The sequence below is a fragment of the Schistocerca piceifrons genome, chromosome 3 (genome assembly GCF_021461385.2).
Source record: "Schistocerca piceifrons isolate TAMUIC-IGC-003096 chromosome 3, iqSchPice1.1, whole genome shotgun sequence".
Lineage (NCBI taxonomy): Eukaryota > Metazoa > Arthropoda > Insecta > Orthoptera > Acrididae > Schistocerca > Schistocerca piceifrons.
In genome coordinates, this window is record NC_060140.1 from 220,366,808 (window position 1) to 220,389,234 (window position 22,427).

General features: G+C 42.5%; 1 protein-coding gene across 1 annotated transcript in view; it reads right to left on the reverse strand.

Moving 5' to 3' along the window:
• Nucleotides 1–4,513: 4,513 nt before the first annotated feature.
• Nucleotides 4,514–22,427, reverse strand: part of LOC124788528 — an 83,674-nt gene continuing 65,760 nt past the window's right edge. The window contains exons 4-5 of the mRNA XM_047255799.1: nt 19,137–19,336; nt 4,514–4,800 (exon numbers count right to left, since the gene is read on the reverse strand). Of these exons, the coding sequence (XP_047111755.1) occupies nt 19,148–19,336 (189 nt within the window). The 3' untranslated portion in view covers nt 4,514–4,800; nt 19,137–19,147. The remainder of the gene's footprint in view (nt 4,801–19,136; nt 19,337–22,427) is intronic.

A 22,427-nucleotide genomic window follows, 5' to 3' on the forward strand; every position in this document is an offset into this window, starting at 1 on the left:
CAGGCAACGCCGGTCAGCTGCTGTTTGTGTATGAGAAATCGGTTGGAAACTTTCCTTATGTCAGCACATTGTAGGTGTCGCCAGCGGCGCCAACCTTGTGTGAATGCTCTGAAAAGCTAATCATTTTTACATCACAACATCTTCTTCCTGTCGGTTAAATTTCGCGTCTATTAAACGTCATATTCGTGGTGTAGCAATTTTAATGGCCAGTAGTGTACATCCGTGTTGAGTGTGGTGGATTCATTGGATATCAAGGCTAATCAATTATGTGAATGCTTGGCGTCTGTTCTTTCGGACATGGTTAATTGGTAGAAAGCCAGGGAAACGCAGTCAGTATAGAAAAGAGATTGCTTACAAAACACTCATGCGACCCATCCTAGAATACTGCTCCAGCGTGTGGGGCCCATGCCAAAAAGGACTGGCAGCGGACTGTTTATAGATTAAGTCAGTGCGGATGGTCAGAGGTTCGTTGACCAGTGGGAGAGTTTCACGGACATGCTGACGAAACTGAATAGGCAGACGCTTGAAAATAGATGCAAACTGTTTCGAGAAAGCCTACTTAGAAAGTTTCAAGAATCAGCTTCAAGTGCTGAATCTGGGCATACACCACATCACACTATGCATTCTTCCTGTCAGGATAGTGAGTAATTACAGCGCTTACGGAGGTATTCCCATGGTCCGTCTCAAAGGGTGCTGGCCGAACACAGGAAGAGCGTAGACACGGGAACCATCGGTATAACATTTGTAAATTGTCGTAGCTGTGTTGGGAAAGTACCAGAGCTCCAAGCGCTAATAGCAAGCACTGATGCTCAAATCGTTATAGGCGCTGAAAGCTGGCTAAAGCCAGAGAAAAGTTTAGCCGAAATTTTTGCGATAAATCTAACAGTATTCGGAAAGGATAGGCTAAACGCAGTTCACGGTGGCGTGTTTGTTGTTGTACGAAGTAGTTTCTCTTGTCGCGAAACTCGATGAGATATTTCCTGGAGTTAGTGTGGGCAGAGGTCATTGTTGGCAACCGGAATAAAATAATTGGATCCTTTTACTGGCCTCCTAATTCAGATGATACAATTGCTGAAAGGTTGAAGGAAAACTCGAGTTTAATTTCAAAAGTTTATCCGACTCATACAATTATAGTTCGTGGTGACTTTAATTTACGCTCGATATGTTGCCGAAAATACATTTTAAAATCAGGAGGTACTCATAAAATATCAACCGAAATTGTGCTAAATGCATTCTCTGAAAATTTCTTTGAGCAATTAGTTCATGAGCCCATGCGAATAGTAAACGGTTGTGGAAACACATTTGACCTTTTAGCAACAAATAATCTTGAGCTAATACGAAGCATCAAAACGGCTACAGAGATTAGTCAACACAGGGTAGTCGTAGCGAGATAGAATTTTGTAACCCTCAAATACTCCAAAAATAAACGAAAAATAAACCTATTTAAAAAACCAGATAAAAATTCACTTGACGCCTTCCTGAGCGACAATCTATACTTCTAAATTAACAACGAAAGTGTAGACCAGATGTGGCTTGAATTCAGAGAAATAGTATCGGCAGCAATTCATAGATTTATACCAAATAAATTGAGAAACGACGGAGCTGAGCCCCCTTGGCACCCAAAACGGGTCAGAACACTGTTGCAGAAATAACGAGGAAAACAGGCCAAATTAAAACGGACGCAAAATCTCCAAGATTGGCGATCTTGTACAGAAGCTCAAAATTTAGCGCGGATTTCAATGGGAGATGCTTATAATAGTTTCCACAACGAAACTTTGTCCCGAAACCTGGCAGAAAATTCAAAGAGATTCTGGTCGTATGTGAAGTATGCTAGACACAATCAACGTCGTCTATGCACGATAGCGATGGAAATACTACAGATGATAGTGCTGCCAAACCAAAGAAGACGAAGTAAATATTGTAGAATTCGAATCAAGTATAGCTGCCAACATGATTAACGTAGAAGTAGATATATAGTCGGAATAGTGAAACAACTTAAATCACTTAACAAAAGCAAGTCTTCCGGTCCAGACTGTATACCAGTTAGGTTCCTTTCAGAGTATGCTGATACAATAGCTCCATACTTAACAATCATATACTACTGTTCGCTCGATGAAAGATCCGTACCCAAAGACTGGAAAGTTGCAAAGGTGTCGCCAATATTCAAGAAAGGTAGTAGGGATAGTCCACTAAATTACAGGCCCATATCATTAACATCGATATGCAGCGGTGTTCTGGAACATATATTGTGTTCGAACATTATGAATTACTTCGAAGAAAATGATCTATTGACACGCAGTCGACACAGATTTAGAAAGCATCGTTCTTGTGAAACACAACTAGCTCTCTACTCACTTGAAGTGTTGAGTGCTACTGACAAGGGATTTCAAATTGATTCCGTACTCATAGATTCCCAGAAGGTTTTTGACACTGTGCCGCACAAGCGGCTTGTAGTGAAATTGCGTGCTTGTGTAATATTGTCTCAGTTATGTGACTGGATTCGTGATTTCCTGTCGGAGAAGTCACAGTTCTTAGTAACTGCCGGGAAGTCATCGAGTAAAACACATGTGTTTTCTGGCCTTCTCCAAGGTAGTGTTATAGGCCGTTTGCTGTTCCTTATCTATATAAACGATTTGGAAGACAATCTGAGCAGCCGGCTTAGGTTGTTTGCAGATGACGCTGTCGTTTATCGGCCAGTAAAGTCATTAGAAGACCAAAACAAATTTGCAAAACGAGTGAGAAAAGACACCTGTATGGTGCAAAAATTGGCAATTGTCCCTAAATAGCGAAAAGTGTGAGGTAATCCACGTGGGTGCTAAATGGATCCGTTGAACTTCGGTTACACGATAATTAAGTCAAATCTAAAGGCCGTAAATTCAACTAAATGCGTTGGAATTACAATTACGAACAATTTAAAGTGGAAGGAACACACAGAAAATGTGCGGAAGGCTGCCCAAAGACTGCGTTTTATTGGCAGGACACTTAGAAAATGTAACAGATCTACTAAAGGGACTACCTACACTATGCTTGTCCGTTCTTTTTTAGACTACTGCTGCCAGATGTGGTATCCTTACGGGATAGCATTGACGGAATACATCGAGAAAGTTCAAAAAAGGACAGCACGTTTTGTATTATCGCGAAATAGGGGAGAGAATGTCACTGATATGATACAGGATTTAGGGTGGACATCATTAAAACAAAGGTGTTTTTCGTTGCGACAGAATCTTGTCACTAAATTTCAGTCACCAATTTTCTCCTCCGAAAACGAAAATATTTCGTTGACGGCGCCCTACATTCGGAGGAACGATCATCATAATATAATAAGGGAAGTCAGAAATCGCACGGAAAGGTATAGATTCGTTTTTCCTGCGCGCTATACGGGATTGGAATAATAGAGAATCATTGTAAAGGTGTCCGCCTGCTTAGCTGGGTGGTAACGTTCCTGCTTACCATGCACTGATCCCGGGTTCGATTCCCAGGCGGGTTGGAGATATGCTCCGCTCGGGGACAGGGTGTTGTGTTGTCCTTATCATCATTTTATACTCATCATCGGCCACAAATCGCCCAAGGAAGGGCCGACTGAATTAAGACTTGCACTTGTCGGTCGAATCCGGCTGGGACATGATCATTTCATTTTCATTGTGAAGGTGGTTCGATGAACCCTCTTCCAGGCACTTAAATGTGATATGCAGAGGGTGATGAGGTGAATGGAACTGGTAGCATCCCTAATAACTGGTACAATGGGAAGTACACTCAGGCCTGGGCTTCAGAGTCGTTTCCATGGTATGGTGCTAAATGTAGAACACTGATATTTGAGTTTTGGTACAGATGTTTAAAACACTTTCACAACAAATGTGTTATAAGATTTATCTAATGGTCGAAAGGAGATCTAAAAGCAGTTAGTGCAATGGAAGTAATGGTACATATTTATTGGCGACTGAGTATACCGAAAATAGCAGGGGAACGTGGAATAGTTCTTGCAGAAGCGACATACAGCCATCGATGTGCATGACAAGGAGGAATCCATGGATATGCATGGGTTCCGGTAGACATACCTAATGAGTGAACTGAATGGTAGAGGAAGTACGTAACAATGGGGAAAATAAAGACAGTTATCGAGAAGCTGCATAGTGTGTGAGCATAAGATTGAATAAAGAGTAGGATATATATACAATATTTTATTAATATGAAATGAGAATCACAGCTTTGTCAGTATAAATACTATTGAATTACAGCAGACTTCGCCTTTCGTGGACTGGGCACGTGATAAATATTGCCACCGTTCTTTTGACTTTTGGTCTTTGTACTACTTTTGTTTCTTAATACATTACCTATAGTACACTGTACTAAAAATATCCATAAAATTACATGAAGTCTAGAAGAACAATGAACTGTAAGGACAGAAGACTAAGAAATTAAATAAGTAATAAATTACGAAATAAATAAAATGTAACGTAGTGTTGTCTTCTTCTTGAGAGCCCTGAGTTTACACGAGGCTAGCTCTATGATAGTCGTCCAATGTGTACACGTAATTTTTTTTTTTTTTTTTTGGCATCATGCTGTACTCAGTACTACTTTGTCTTTGTTAACATGCTGTCTTACAGTCATTTGCTTTAGCGACTGAATAGTATAACTGGTTTATCACGTCAACGTAGGTCTATCGTATGAAATGTTCAAGTCATCCTGTCGTAGACTGAGGCCCATTCGTCATCGACGACCTCTGTCATCTATTAACAAAACTCCAGCGTCCGTATTGACGTCACAGGAGAACTGCTTCGCAGCTGAGTACGTCCGTCATCTCTGAAACAAATTGAAAAGAAGAGCCTCAGTAACAAAAGTAGGATCACTGAAAATTTTAATGTAACAACACTCTTGCACTCTTACTGGTTATGTACCTTACTTCATATTTACGAACGTTATTGAGACCTTTGTTCTTGTGTTGCTTTTGTACGTAAAATGAATGTAATTAATGTTATTGTATGCTTATTACAGTGTTGTTAATTAATTTGATTTTGTAACTAGTGAATTTTGTAGCTGTTAATTTTGCATGTGAAAGTTTTTACAATAAATGTAGCTCTATGGTCACACCCTGAGTAGAATATTATTTCGTAACTATTCGAACGTGGGTTTCTACCAGGACTTACGAGACTCCCATGTTATGAATGCGCGCTGGGCTTAAGGCAACTTATGGAGACGCTACAGGTGAGCTGGAAATAATTCTTCTCGAATAAATATCACATGGCCTCGAATGGACGAATTAGAATGTGGGTAGGTTTACGGATTCCTCGCTCAATCTATTGGATGTAAAACACAACATGCTGAGCGAGGCCTGGACTGTCCAGTGCATCACTTTACGTATGTCTACTGATGAACAGCAGTTCCATGTAAAATTCCACATTCGCATAAAGACGAAAAAAGTTCTTAATATTGCTGAACATTGTGACAGGATAACAAACAGTTTTGTTTGCATTATGAAACTTAGTTTTACCTGGTAATAATTAAATTGAGATTGTTTGCTTATTTGTCAAGATTGTTCTAGTTCAAACCAGTTGTTGCTGCTTCTCTGCCACAACGACCGATTATTAATAAGAAATAACCTATGACGAGCATAGCTGGATCTGTATAACTTCAGTAGAGTCTTCTGTCACGCTTTACAAATCTTATATTGCATTGCACATATTTCCAAATATTAACGAGTGACTGTGTTTCATTCTGTTTAATAAACAATTACAGTCAGTTCAGTGTACATCTGTGATGATTTTGCTTTTTTGCTATAACATAATTCAGGCATTTTGCTATAACATAGTTCAGGCAAGACTAGGTATTTCTTTCTTTCTAAAATCAGTAGAGACTTCCAAAGGTTTCATTAATATATAGACAGACTACAATTTGCAGGTGGGGCATATGAAGACAGTTTAGCGGTTTCCGGTCGCAGGTTAGAATCTTGCCTCGGGCATGGATGTGTGTGATGTCCTTAGGTTAGTTAGGTTTAATTAATTCTAAGTTCTAGCGACTGATGACCTCGGAAGTTAAGTCGCGTAGTGGTCTGAGCCATTTGAACCATTTCAGCGGTTTCTGTCTCAAAACGAGTGTGCTATGCTGCAGATAGCTTTCAGACATAAAAGCAGTGAACTGCTTGCAGAAGCGGCCGTAAAATTCAGTGTTTGCAAAGCATCGGATTTATAGTTGACATTTTTTTTAGGGTGATATAGAGTTTATAGGCCACAGTTAATTCACACAAACATTATAATCAGAAGCGAGATATGTATACTGGATACGTTAATGGGTACATACTAAGTATTGGTTAAGTAATTGTATGGAGAATTAGGTACTTTGGAACGCAGCGTAGAAATTGGGTAGCGTGTTTATCCCTAGTTTGGAGAAATGACTTGAAAATTGAATATTACTACTTTCCACAATGCAATTTTCATTCTGCAGCGCAGTGTGCGCTGATATGAAACTTCCTGACAGAGTAAAACTGTGTGCTGGACAGTGACTCAAACTCAGGACCTTTGTCTTTCGCGGGCAAGTGCTCTACCCAAGCACCCAAGCTATCCAAGCCCGTCTCACGAACCGTCCTCACAGCTTTATTTCCGGCAGTACCTCGTCTCCTACCTTCCAAATTTTACAGAAGCTCTCCTTCGTCACTTGCAAGACTAGCGCTCCTGGAAGAAAGGATATTGTGGAGACATGGCGTAGTCACAGCCTGGGGGATATTTCCAGAATGAAGTTTTCACACTTTGCAGTGGAGTGTGAGTTAATATGAAACTTACTGGCCGATTAAAACCGTGTGCCGGAAAGGGACTCGAACTCTGGACCTTTGCCTTTCACGGACAAGTGCTCTACCACTGAACTACCACTAGTGAGTCTGCCCCTGGTAGCTGAGTGGTCAGCGCAACGGAATGTCATGCCTAACGGCCCGGGTTCGATTCCCGGCTGGGTTGGAGATTTTCTCCGCTCAGGGACTGGGTGTTGTATTGTCCTTATCATCATCATTTCATCCCCATCGACACGCAAGTCGCCGAAGTGGCGTCAACTCGTAAGACTTGCACCAGGCGAACGGTCTACCCGACGGGAGGCCCTAGCCACAAGGCATTTCCATTTACCACTAGAGAGTGAAAATTTTATTCTGTTTCCAAGACGACACTGAGGCCTCTGTCTCTCTTGTAAATCTTAAAACGTGTTATTTCTTGGGTCACCCTTCTCTTTCCTCCACCAATAATTGTCTGGTTGATTATGGCAATCAGACGATACCTGTTCAATGACAGTTCATGATATAAGTTGAGTATCAGCATGTCACACGGGCGGTCACTTTTTTGGTCATCGGAAGTTCGACGTCCAAAACCTTTTTGGGCCTCAACGTGTTCATAGTTTTTGTTTTTCATGTTCAGGATGTTGTGCATCTCGTTTCCGACTCCATCCCATTCCAGGCATTAGACGACGTCTGCGACGAGTTAGATTCACGGTTTTCGCAAGGACTGGGTGCATCAAAAGACTAAGAAGCCCACATCACCCTTAAACCAACAGCCGTTCCCAAATTTTGTAGTGCTCGGCCTATTTCATTTGCTCTGCGGCTGACGGTTAGCGAAGAACTTGACGGGTTACACAGCTTGGAGATCATTGAACTTGTTCCTCCAAGCTAGTGAGCTATGTCCACGGCAGTGCTTCGTTTGTGCAGGGATTTTAAGTCCACCATTAACACCCAATATGTGTGGATAGCCATCCCATTCCCCGCCTGGAAGAAATATTCGTGCAACTGGCAGGCAGTGAGCGTTTTTCTAACACAGACTTGGTGGAGGCATACCTGAAGCTTCGGCTGAATTCCGCTTTTCAATAGATATGGTCGTCAACACGCTCTTTTGGTGGTACCGTTATTCTAGCCTCCCGTTTGGCATCGCGATTACGTCCGCCAATTACCAGAGATTTTTGGAACAGTTAATGCAAGATGTTCAGTGCTGTGCAAACTCTCTTGATGACATTATCGTCAGAGGTTCCTCACGGCAGGAACATCCTCCTAACTATCAGATTTTGTTCACTAAATTGCAAGTGGCGTGCCTTAAGTACAATCTGTACTTTTTTTTTGAGACAGAAATCAAATATTTGGGCGACCTTCTTTTGAAGAAAACAGCATGGAAGCCACGAAGCACCACGTAACAGCGATTGATTATCTTCCTAAATCATGGAACCTGGGTTGGGTTGTTTGGGGGAAGTGACCAAACAGCGAGGTCATCGGTCTCATCGGATTAGGGAAGGACGGGGAAGGAAGTCGGCTTGCCCTTTCAAAGGAACCATCCCGGCATTTGCCTGGAGCGATTTGGGGAAATCACGGAAAACCTAAATCAGGATGGCCGGACGCAGGATTGAACCATCGTCCTCCCGAATGCATGGGACCTGGAGGAACTCTAATTGTTTCTGGGCAAAATCAGTTTTTAATCGAAATTTCTCCATAACCCAGCAGGCATAACTCATTTGTTGAACGAGTTGCAAAAGTAGGGTGTTTCTTTCGTTTGGTCAGCAGCCTGTGACAGAGCATTAACTTAACTGCTGAAGACATCGCCGCAGCTCGGTACCTTTACGGTGGGAAACAGCTCGTCCTGGCAGTGGATGCTTCCCAATACCGGTTTGGAGTGGTTTAGCACACTGGACTCGCATTCGGGAGGACGACGGTTCAATACTACGTCCAGTTTTATACATCTACATCTACATCTACATTTATTCTCCGCAAGCCACCTAACGGTGTGTGGCGGAGGCCACTTTACGTGCCACTGTCATTACCTCCCTTTCCTGTTACAGTCGCGTATGGTTCGCGGGAAGAACGACTGCCGGAAAGCCTCCGTACGCGCTCGAATCTCTCTAATTTTACATTCGTGATCTTCTCGGAAGGTATAAGTAGGGGGACGCAATATATTCGATACCTCATCCAGAAACGCACCCCTCGAAACCTAGACAGCAAGCTACACCGCGATGCAGAGCGCCTCTCTTGCAGAGTCTGCCACTTGAGTTTGCTAAACATCTCCGTAACGCTTACCAAATAACCCTGTGACGAAACGCGCCGCTCTTCTTTGGATCTTCTCTATCTCCTCTGTCAACCCGACCTGGTACGGATCCCACACTGATGAGCAATACTCAAGTATAGGTCGAACGAGTGTTTTGCAAGCCACCTCCTTTGTTGATGGACTACATTTTCTAAGGACTCTCCCAACGAATCTCAACCTGGCACCCGCCTTACCAACAATTAATTTTATATGATCATTCCACTTCGAATCGTTCCGTACGCATACTCCCAGATATTTTACAGAAGTAACTGCTACCAGTGTTTGTTCCGCTATCATATAATCATACAATAAGGGATCCTTCTTTCTATGTATTCGCAATACATTACATTTGTCTAAGTTAAGGGTCAGTTGCCACTCCCTGCACCAAGTGCATATCCGCTGCAGATCTTCCTGCATTTCGCTGCAATTTTCTAATGCTGCAACTTCTCTGTATACTACAGCGTCATTCGCGAAAAGCCGCATGGAAGTTCCGACACTATCTACTAGGTCATTTATATATATTGTGAAAAGCAATGGTCCCATAACACTCCCCTGTGGCACGCCAGAGGTTACTTTAACGTCTGTAGACGTCTCTCCATTGAGAACAACATGCTGTGTTCTGTTTGCTAAAAATTTCTTGAATCCAGCCACACAACTGGTCTGATATTCCGTAGGCTCTTACTTTGTTTTCCGTGATTTTCCTAAATCGCTCCAGGCAAACGCGGGATGGTTCCTTTGAAAGGGCACGATCGACTTCCTTCCCCATCCTTCCCTGATCCGATGAGACCGATGACCTCGCAGTTCGGTCTCTTCCCCGAAACAACCCAACCCAATCTGACAAAGTCTTGTGCTCCATCAGGTGGTCGATTTTGTGTGCAACGGTTGGCCTGAGCAGCTCCCCACCAAGGAGTCTGGTCCGCTGCACACCTATGTTGTCCTCTGTCATCGGCTGTCGGCAGTCCACAGCACTTTCCTCCTCACAAGGGAACCTCCCCATCGCACCCCCCTCAGATTTAGTTATAAGTTGGCACAGTGGATAGCCCTTGAAAAACTGAACACAGATCAATCGAGAAAACAGGAAGAAGTTGTGTGGAACTATGAAAAAACTAAGCAAAATATACAAACTGAGTAGTCCATGTGCAAGATAGGGATCATCTAGGAGCGTTCGAGTTCAGGAGCGCCGTGGTCCCGTGGTTAGCGTGAGCAACTGCGGAGCGAGAGGTTCTTGGTTCAAATATTCCCTAGAGTGAAAAGTTTACTTTCTTTATTTTTGCAAAGTTATGATCTGTCCGTTCGTTCATTGACGTCTCTGTTCAGTGTAATAAGTTTAGTGTCTGTGTTTTGCGGCCAGACCGCAAAACCGTGCGATTAGTAGCCGAAAGGACGTGCCTGTCCAATGGAAACCGAAAACATTTGATCGCAAGGTCATAGGTCAACCGATTCCTCCACAGGAAAACACGTCTGATATATTCTATATGACACTGGTGACGGGATGTGCGTCACATGACAGGAATATGTTGTCGGCCCACCTAACTTGTACACTTGGTGAATGGGTAAAAAGATTCTTCCACCTTGCCCAATTTAGGTTTTCTTGTGGATGTGATAATCACTCCCAAAAAAGTGTGAAAACATAAGAGTTTGTCACATAAACTGCAACAAATGAATGCAACAGTTTCACAGTCGCACAGTTTTATCTGTGCTCTGTCAAAACACGTTTTTAACATTTTCAAATTTTTCCGTGTGTAGACCGTCAAATCCTGCATATGTCCAAGCAAATCTGAACATGTCCTGGAATTTTGGAGAGCGAAGTTGATTATATGTGAGTGCCTGAACTTTGATAATTGTCTAAAAATGAAAAATTAAAATTTTCTCCCGAGGGAAGACTTGAACCAAGGACCTACCGTTCCGCAGGTGCACACGCTAACCACGGGACCACGGCGCTCGTGAGTTTACACTAACCTGTATGTTGCCTATCTTACACATGGACTACTCAGTTTGTATATTTTGCTTATTTTTTCATAGTTCCACACAACTTCTTCCTGCTTTCTCGATTGATCTGTGTTCAGTTTTTCAAGGCCTATCCACTGTACCAACTTATAATTAATTCTGAGGGGGGTGCGATGGGGAGGTTCCCTCCTCAGCACCTGCATTGCTTGCTGCCACCACCACCACCGGCCGATGAGGAACGGTCCCACGCTAGCAGTGTAGCCTCGTCTCTTCTGCATCTTTCGCGCTCCGCGAAGGTCCTACTTGGCAACTGAGCCTGTTTGGTGGTTTTTTATGCCGTACTTGCTTGTTATTGTCGTTGTTTATTATTATTATTATTAATAGTAAAAATAGTTATGTGGTGGGAGGTAGCACCACGTAGGACAAATTTAAGTATTAATGTAAACTACAAAATTTCTACAAGAATCATTACAGTCTGTGTTTAAATTATAGGTGACAGGCTACAATGGAATGTAATAAATGAGTAAATAAATGTTACCGAACTTGACCTGAACTGTTTTTCTCACTGTTTCTTCCCACGTGTGTGTATAGTCTCTGGTGCTCAGTCACTGCACTTGTATTTACCGCGTCTACATCTATACTTCGCAAGTCACCTTGCGGTGTGTGGCGGAGGGTACTTTGTGTACCGCTGTCACTTCTCACCTTTCCTGTTCCAGGCGTGAATGGTTTGCGGAAAGAACGATTCTTGGTAACCCCAGTGTGGGCCCAAATTTCTTTAATTTTGTCTTCATGGTGCCTTCGCGAGATATACGTAGGAGGAAGCAATATACATGTTGTCCCTTCTAAGAACGTACGCTGCCGAAACTTTAACAGCAAACCACACCGTGATGCAGAACACCTCTCTCTTGCACTGTCTGCCACTGTAGTTTGTTGATCATCTCGGTCAAGCTTGCGTGCTCACTAAATGAACCTGTAACGAAACGTGCCACTCTTCTTTGCATCTTCTCTGTTTCCTCTGTCAGTCCGATCTGGTCCAGATACCACACTGACGGGCAATATTCAATTACTGAGTACTTCATAATTATAAATATATTATTTCCCAAGTCAACATCCCTTTTTCTCAATACATATTAATCGTATTGGGATGAATGCAGTATCGTTAGAAAAGTTTTATAGCCGGGTTCTTGCATTTCATACAGGCCTTGCGCTAAAACTGTCTATAGAAAATTTTACTACCGAAAAGCGCTTTTACACATTCGTCATTTATTTACTTCTTTGTATTTTGTATTCGTATATTCCATTGAACTTCTCTTCGACAACAGGTAACTGTAAATATTACTGTCGAAAGTTATAAATTAGAAGGAATAAAGCATGGAAATGTGTATAAAAGGATGTATCATAAATTTAAGATTATTAATTCACATCGTTCGGTTCCTTTTTAAAGACTTTTTCTCTTTGTTTCCACAGCTACCGTTATCCAAACGACTGCACATGTTCCAGATAATGTCATTATTTAAAGCTATAAAAGTGCGAAACTTTCGCACGAGTCCTCTGGTTTGCTATAAAACTGATACCACAAAAAGCCTTAAGCTCAGGTATTTGCCGATAGCAGGATGAAAAGCTATACCGATGGCCATATGAAACACTGGTAAGGGCGAACAATACTGAGTACAATGATCAGTGTTCTGTAGAATTCGTTTGTAAAGCGCACTGAACTCTGAAAACAGAGTGTATATTTCAATGAACTCTCTAGTTACATGATGAGGAATAAGAAGTCGTTGTTAAATCCTGAAGAGTTGTTACTACAGCAAGGTACAATCAGCGAAAAGCATAATTTGGAGCAGTTTTCTAGTATGGTATTTTAGTCACAGCTTAGTGGCTGTTTTACAAAATAAATTTTTCGCTATGGAGCTGTTTCGAAACTATGATTCGGCCATGGTGCAGTGACTAAACTATTTTAGCCCATATCTGTTCATCTCGAAGGGCTGGTCAGTTGGGGTGTACAGGATAGCGAATTTGGATGCAAAGAGGAAAGGCACTGATCGACTAATGTTTTTAGTCGATCCCTGAGGTGAATTTCGAAGACTCAGTTTAGATTCTGCAATGAGGAGACACTGGAAGGTTTCAGCCAGATTACTTAATAAAAATAGATTTGTTGAGCCTGATTTAAACTGCAAAGCATTTCCAGGAAAAGAGGTGAGCTCGGGCCATAATTTGCTGGTTACCAACTGCGGATTAAAACTGAAGAAATGCCGGTAAGGTATGAAAATAAGGATATGGGAACTAGACAAATCGAAGGAACCGGAGGTTGTTGAAAGTTTCATAGGGACAATTAGGCAACGATTAACTTATAAGGAGAAATGGAATGGAACAGAAGAAAAATGGTTAGATTTAAGAGATAGTGAAAGTCGCACGGAATCAAATGGGACAAAAGAGAACGCCCAGTAACAGTCCAGGGATAATGCACGAGATACTGAGTTTAACTGATGCACCTGAAGATGACGAGCAGCTGTCTCCTTGAAATATTGTGCAGCTTCCACAACGTTATTCGACGCGATGCCCATAAACCGATGAAGATCGTAATCATTTGTTTGTCCGTACATGTACATCACATCTAGGGATTTCCGTCCCATTCGGATTCTTTTTTGTCTTAAGAGTGTATAGAGTTCTCCAGAGCGAAGTATGCATAACAATCGTAGCCATCAAACAATGTATTGTGAAAGAGGTTGCGGCAATATCCGTCAGTATTATTGTCAGGTCATGCTAAATTTGCAGGTCAGACTACAACAATACCTTACTTATAAAGGAAAACATTTATGAGACAGAGAGTTCAGAAAACGATGTCGTTTGTATTGTACCTGTGACGTTTAATTTTTTTACTTTCAATTAATATGTAATAAAATATTAGAAGATACTTCTTTAATAACCAGTTATTTTTTGAAATTCGATCGTTTCGTGGGTACACCCTGTATATGAAGAACTACCCTCTAGTACTTACATTACAATGTGTTCAGTGTACACAGGAATGTGAGAGGCAAATATGATCTTACGACTTGTCTCAGGCTAATGCTTTCGGTTGAAGAAAGGCAAACAGGCGTCTATACCGTTTCTAAATTTAAAGAAAAACTTTCGGCCGTATCGACTGGAATACATTCTTTACAATTCTGACAGTAGAAGGAGCGCAAAGATGACTTATACACACACCAGACAGCAGTTATAAGTCGATTGACGCGCAAGAGGAAACAGTATATGGGACAAGACAGGGACGGGGTTGCAACCTATCCCCAATGTGATTAAACTTGTTCACTGATCCAACAGTAAAGGAAACCAAGGAGAAATTTGAAATGAGGAGTTTAAGTTGCGGGAGAAGAGATTACAACTTTGGCATTTACTGACCACATAGTTCCGTCAGAAACGGCAAAACACTTGGGAGAGAAGTTGAACAAAATGGGGAGTGTCTTCAATGGAAATCTTAAGATGGACATCAACTAAAGTAAAGCATGGATAACGGAATGTAGTCCAATTAAATGAGACTATGGTGACTGACTTAGATTAGGAAGTGATCACTAAAAGTAGTTGGTGAGTTTAGTAAGTTGTGCAGCAAAATAACTGATGGAGGCCGAAGTAGAGGGAGAAAAAAATGGCAGGCCGGCAGGAGAACCAAAGACATTTTTGAAAAGGAGAAATCTGTTTAAATGTTAAGAAGTCAAATGGTTCAAAGGGCTCTGAGCACTATGGGACTTAACTTCTGAGGTCACCAGTCCCCTAGAACTTAGAACTACCGAAACCTAACTAACCTAAGGGCATCTCAGACATCCAAGCCCGAGGCAGGATTCGAACCTGCGACCGTAGCGGTCGCGCGGTTCCAGACTGTAGCGCCTAGAACCGCTCGGTCACCTCGGCCGGCTAGGAAGTCATTTCTGACCGTATTTTGCCTGAAATTTAACACCATACAGGAGTGAAACTTTGACGATAAAGAGTTCGGACAAGAAGAGAATTGAAACTTTGGCAATGTGCAGCTGCATAAGAATTTTGAAATTTGGTTGAAATATCAAGTAACTAAAGAGTTGCCGGCCTAAGTGGCCGAGCGGTTCTAGGCGCTACAGTCTGGAACCGCGCGACTGCTGCGGTCACAGGTTCGAATCCTGCCTCGGGCATGGATGTGTCTGATGTCCTTAGGTTAGTTAGGTTTAAGTAGTTTTAAGTTCTAGGGGACTGATGACCTCAGAAGTTAAGTCCCATAGTGCTCAGAGCTATTTGAACCAAGCCAACTAATGAGCAAGGACTGAAGAAAAGGAAGATGGTGAAACAACTTTAAGAATGCACAGTCGCGACGGTAACAATGAATGAAAGGTACTCGGGTTTCCAGGCGCATCATGTGATTAAAATTACACCAGCTTTTTGTCAGGCACTCCTTGGCCATTTTCAAATGGTGTGGCCGCCAGTACGATGCTAGTACGCGCTTATATACAAACCTCTTATGCTTCTTCCTGCGTTGTTCCACAATCCGTACGGTTTATCCGACGTAAGAATAGCCACACTCGCAAGGTGTCTTGTAAGCCACAGGTGTTCTGAGACAAAATGCGTCTGTAAATGGTGTCAATAAGTGACGGATTTTTGTCGGTGGTCTTAAGATCCATTTGATGTTGTGTCGTTTAAAAAGCGGCTTATCTTCGCCAACACGGAGGAACAGAACGACAAACAAGCGAGTTGCTTTTCCTGTTCTCGTCGGTGGTTTAATTGTTTATTATTTGATGGGCGTTATTGCCCAGCTCTTGGGACAGCCACCCTAAATAGAGACGGTGGTTACAGCTCAGCGCGACATGGAATCCAGCGATCTCGCTGTTAAAGTGGGCGCATCGAACTCCGAATCAACGTGTGCCCGTATATGGCGATGTTGCGGGCGCCAGTGATGTCACAACCTGTAGCCAAAGTATAGAAAGGGCGTCCAACAGCCCACTGGCAGTCATACCACTTGACAAGGACCAAGGGGTGCTTGGCTGAAGTCGTGTGTGATTTTAATCACTTGATGCGACTGAAAACCTCGAGAACTTTTCATTTAATGACACAACTTGACTGAAAGAAGGGGCTGGTTGAGAGGGCACTTCCTGTGGTGCCAAGAAAGAGTCAATTTTTAACGGAGGGAAGCTGTAATGCGTATAAGCATTCCATTCACGTGTTTAAGTCAAGTATTACGCACATTTATGCGATCAGGACTGCTCAGTAGCAGCCAGGCTACATGTACATTTAACAATTAAGCATCAGTAAGGAGCGTTAGTGATGAAATCATAGGAGGCAATGTTGTGCAACCTTAGTAGGTACAAGATCCGACTATTAGGGAGTAGGATCTTACAATCTGAGACAGTGTTCCGGGACAAAGTTCCGTCACAATGTCCGCAAACGTGACGTCAGATTCGCCTAGCAACAGCGATCGAACGCCCATAGGCTGAAGGTTTGTATATATATATATATATATATATATATTTTTTTTTTTTTGTGTGTGTGTGTGTGTGTGTGTGTGTGTGTGTGTGTGTGTGAGGTGGTCTCTCTTGTCCTTCGTGAAGACAGGGCAAGTTAGTCGCGAGGAGCCATTCAAAATGCACGATCCAGTAACCGGAGCGGCTCTGAACGAACGGTCGCGGGTGCATATTTCAGATGTTAAACAAGGTATAAAGTGAAGTTATTAGTTATAAGAACGCCACGTGTAGTGGGCAGTGTCTATCATCATGTATAGTCAGAAAATGGTATTAATGTGTGTAAAGGGTCGAAAGAATGACACAGAGTAACAAGGAAAATGCAGAAATCATGGGAAAAGCATTTAACAAACTTCTGAATAGCGAGGAACTCAAAGAGCCCTTACAAATCAACATAAATACCCCAATAAAAACCAAACGTAACAAACTAGACCCTCCAACTTACCAAGAAGTAGAACAAATTCTTAAAGAACAAAAAATTTTAAAGCATGTGGAGAAGATCAGGTTTTTGTTGAAATGTGGAAATATGCAAGTGACGCAGTCAAGACCTCCTTACACATGGCTCTAACAAAAATTTGGGTAACAGAACGATTCCCCGAACACTGGACCACAGCTGTCACCCACCCACAACACGAAAAGGGAGATAAGAGCAACCCAGACAACTACACAGGAATCTCTCTCCTAGATTGCACATCCAAGATCCTATATGAAAGAATCAAGGAGCAATTAGAACAGGAGTTAGGGAAATATCAGGGAGTTTTCAGACCATGAAGAAGCTGTGCAGAGCAGATAATTAGTTTAAAATTGATTATGGAATACTACAAGAAACGGAACAGACCTCTGGCAATAACATTTGCAGAGTTTAAGAAGGCATATGGCTGTCTCCACAAACCTTCAGTATCAAAAATTTTAAGAAATCTAGGACTCCATCCAAAACTAATTGAAATAATACAACTCACTCTAACCAACACCAAATCAAAAGTGAAGTTTAGATGAGAAATTTCGGAACCATTCCTCATAAAAACAGGCTTAAGACAAGGTGACTGTCTATCACCATTGCTGTTCAACTGTACACTGGAATACATAATGAGAGAATGGTACAAGGACAATCCAAAGATGATAAGGATTGGAAGTGCAAAAGATGATATTAGCTTAAACTGCTTGGGATTCGCTGATGATCTTGCTCTCCTAGCCAACGCCATTCAAGAAGCCAGGCAACAAGTGAAATCACTACAAGAAATAGCAGAGAAATTAGGCCTTAGAATATCATTTGAAAAAAAAAAAAACGGAGATTATGCTAACTGATCCACCACTTGCAAACAAAATTACAATAGGACAACAGGAAATCAAAATTGTTGACAAATTTAAATATTTAGGCGAAATAATACCATACAATCTAAATGAGAAGCCATCATGGCAGAACAGAATAAAAAAATTGAACTACGCAAATTACATTACCAAAACTACATACAACAAAAAAAGCCTATCTAGAGATGCAAAATTAAAACACTATTAAACAGTTACACAACCAGAAATAACGTATGCAGCTGAAACTATCTTCAAAACAACTAACACAGCAGAAATTGACAGAATACTAAAGATAGAAAGAAGAATAATTAGGACATGTATAAATAAACAATATAAAATAAATGGACATTGGAGAACAGCATCAAATGAAACAGAATATAAGAAAATAGAACCAGTCATGAGCACGACCAGGAAGAAACGCATCTCATTCGTTGGACATCTGATGAGAACTCCAGAAAACAGAATTAGTAAAAAAAGAATACAAAAATTGTGGAATAGCAAGAGCGACATTAAATGGATCGCAGAAATTAAGGAAGATATAAAAGAACTCCAAATTACAGTAGATGACCTAAAAAACAAGACAGAGAATACCAGGATACTGCAAGACCCACAAACCAGACTACAAATGAAAATCAATAAAAGGGGTACAGGAAGAGTGGTCTCAGATGAAGGAAGAAAGAAAATATCTGAAAGAATGAAGAAATATTGGGCAGACAGATGAGCAAAACACCTTTCATATAAGAGTAGACTCTAATAATTATATTACCTAAATATCATATTAAGTTATTGTTGAGAGAAATTGTATCCCTGTGTAACAACTTGTTTACAACTTTGTATTTTTGACTAGAGTGGTCCAATGAAGACCATAAAATAAATAATAATAATAATAAAAAGTGTCGAAATAACAGCGTAGTCCAGAGCCGCCATATTGTAAATGCTGATTCTGTGACGTGTGTGACAAAGCAATTTCTCTATTAAAACAGTTATAGTCCAAACGCTGTTGACAATTAACAGCTGGCATCCCTAACCACTCCACTTCAGCAGGATCACCACCTACATGGAACCTGGCGATTGAGCGTTACTACTGTGCTACGAGGGACTTACCGAAGCAGCAAGACACCAGGTTAGTGATACCGCCCAGAGAAGTACTTCCTTCTCGCTACAATGCCATTGTAGCGTAAAGTGTGGAGGGTGGGGGTAAAAAATTGTAGAGGGAGACCAAGGCCTGAGTGCTGGAAGCAGGTTCAAATGCGTGTAGGTTGTGGTGGTTATTTAGAAATTCAGTAGCTTGTATAGGATTGACTGGAGTGGAGAGCTGATCAAACACATGAAGAAACACAGTGTAGGTGCAGTGGGCGGTGAGATACAGTACCTGTGTGGCAGTCAGTACCTCTGGCGACGCAGGGCGGAGCGTCGGCCGCCCGCCAGGTGCTTACGAGAGGCGTAGTGGCCCCCGCTCCCGCCGTAGCCCGTGGGGCCGTCCACCCCAGTGGCCGAGTGGTCGGCGCCGCTGGACGACCAGTCGCCGTGCGGCACATGGTACGCCACTGCGTGGTGGTGGTGGTACGGCATCTGCCAAAGTGCAAAGTGCGCCGTCAGCCGCTGTCCCATTTTAATACAGGGTGTCCGAAAAATCTTTCCCTGATTACATAAATTGATAACTCAGGCTAGAAGTAAGATACAAATATAAAACTTGTGTCGAATTGTTTACAACTATCAAAGTTTCTTTCTGTTTTAGGTTCGCAGTACGTAAGTAGCGGATGAGGTGCAATGCCCGAGAAGCACTGACACTGACAATGTTGAGTGTTTATGGAAAAAGTTTAAGGCAATTGAAAAATGCGTTTTAGACAGGTACGTGCCGAGTAAAACTGTGAGGGACGGGAAAAACCCACCGTGGATCAACAACAAAGTTAGGAAGCTACTGCGAAAGCAAAGAGAGCTTCACTCCAAGTTTAAACGCAGCCAAAACCTCTCAGACAAACGGAACCTAAACGATGTCAAAGTTAGCGTAAGGAGGGCTATGCGTGAAGCGTTCAATGAATTCGAAAGTAAAATTCTATGTACCGACTTAACAGAAAATCCTAGGAAGTTCTGGTCTTGCGTTAAATCAGCAAGTGGCTCGAAACAGCATATCCAGACACTCCGGGATGATGATGGCATTGAAACAGAGGATGACACGCGTAAAGCTGAAATACTAAACACCTTTTTCTAAAGCTGTTTCACAGAGGAAGACCGCACTGCAGTTCCTTCCCTAAATCCTCGCACAAACGAAAAAATGGCTGACATCGAAATAAGTGTCCAAGGAATAGAAAAGCAACTGAAATCACTCAACAGAGGAAAGTCCACTGGACCTGACGGGATACCAATTCGTTTCTACACAGAGTACGCGAAAGAACTTGCCCCCCTTCTGACAGCCGTGTACCGCAAGTCTCTAGAGGAGCGGAAGGTTCCAAATGATTGGAAAAGAGCACAGATAGTCCCAGTCTTCAAGAAGGGTCGTCGAGCAGATGCGCAAAACTATAGACCTATATCTCTGACGTCGATCTGTTGTAGAATTTTAGAACATGTTTTTTGCTCGAGTATCATGTCGTTTTTGGAAACCCAGAATCTACTCTGTAGGAATCAACATGGATTCCGGAAACAGCGATCGTGTGAGACCCAACTCGCTTTATTTGTTCATGAGACCCAGAAAATATTAGATACAGGCTCCCAGGTAGATGCTATTTTCCTTGACTTCCGGGAGGCGTTCGATACAGTTCCGCACTGTCGCTTGATAAACAAAGTAAGAGCCTACGGAATATCAGAACAGCAGTGTGGCAGGATTGAAGAGTTTTCAGCAAACAGAACACAGCATGTTGTTCTCAATGGAGAGACGTCTACAGACGTTAAAGTAACCTCTGGCGTGCCACAGGGGAGTGTTATGGGACCATTGCTTTTCACAATATATATAAATGACCTAGTAGATAGTGTCGGAAGTTCCATGCGGCTTTTCGCGGATGGTGCTGTAGTATACCGAGAAGTTGTAGCATTAGAAAATTGTAGCGAAATGCAAGAAGATCTGCAGGGGATAGGCACTTGGTGCAGGGAGTGGCAACTGACCCTTAACACAGACGAATGTAATGTATTGCGAAGACATAGAAAGAAGGATCCTTTATTGTATGATTATATGATAGCGGAACAAACACTGGTAGCAGTTACTTCTGTAAAATATCTGTGAGTATGCGTGCGGAACGACTTGAAGTGGAATGATCATATAAAATTAATTGTTGGTAAGGCGGGTACCAGGTTGAGATTCATTGGGAGAGTCCTTAGAAAATGTAGTCCATCAACAAAGGAGGTGGCTTACAAAACACTCGTTCGACCTATACTTTAGTATTGCTCAACAGTCTGGGGTCCGTACCAGATCGGGTTGACGGAGGAGATAGAGAAGATCCAAAGAAGAGCGGAGCGTTTCGTCACAGGGTTATTTGATGACCGTGATAGCGTTACGGAGATGTTTAGCAAATTCAAGTGGCAGACTCTGCAAGAGAGGCGCTCTGCATCGCGGTGTAGCTTGCTCGCCAGGTTTCGAGAGGGTGCGTTTCTGGATGAGGTATCGAATATATTGCTTCCCCCTACTTATACCTCCCGAGGATATCACGAATGTAAAATTAGAGAGATTCGAGCGCGCACAGAGGCTTTCAGACAGTCGTTCTTCCCGCGAACCATACGCGACTGGAACAGAAAAGGGAGGTAATGACAGTGGCACGTAAAGTGCCCTCCGCCACACACCGTTGAGTGGCTTGCGGAGTATAAATGTAGATGAAGCCATGTTAACCAATCAGGAGAAGGCACAGTGTGTCCTGTGGTACCATGAGACACGATCACCAACCACAGTGCAGAGACACTTCCAGACAACATTTGGAAGGAATCCACATGATGTCAAGAGCATTAAAGCCTGATATGAGAGGTTCAAGAACACAGGATCGGTTCCTGACCTTCCGAGGTCTGGTCGACCAAGAACCTCAGCAGACAGGGTGGAAGCTGTAAGGCAGTCTTTTCTGCGAAGTCCGAAGAAATCGGTGCGCAGGGCCTCACGTGGATTACAGATGCCAAAAAGCTCTCTCCATGACATTTTACACAAACGTTTATTGTTTCGTGCATACAAAGTGCAAATCGTTCAGGCCTTGTTGCCCAATGACAGTACACGTCGGTATGACTTTGCAGTCGAAATGCTATCGCGTATTGAGGACGATGATGGTTATCTCAGACGAATTGCCTTTTCCGACGAAGCGACCTTATTTGTCAGTGGAGTAGTGAATCGCCATAATGTGCACATTTGGGGTTCACAACCCCCTGGCGAGGTCATGGAGTGCACCAGAGGCAGTCCAAAGGTGAATGTTTGGTGCGCGCTATTGCACGATCGAATTACCGGGCCATTCTTCTTCGCTGAGGCTACCATCACATCTGCAGTGTATCTGGACATGTTGTAACTGTATGCTGTTCCTCAGCTGCTTCAGTATCACCCCAATGACTTGTTTCAGCAAGACGGTGCACCGCCTCATTGGGGTTTGGACGTCCGATATGACCTTTCCTGGGCGATGGATTGGTTGTGATGGGCCAACGGTTTGACCTCCACGCTCTCCTGACATAAACCCATTAGACTTCTTTTTATGGGATTATG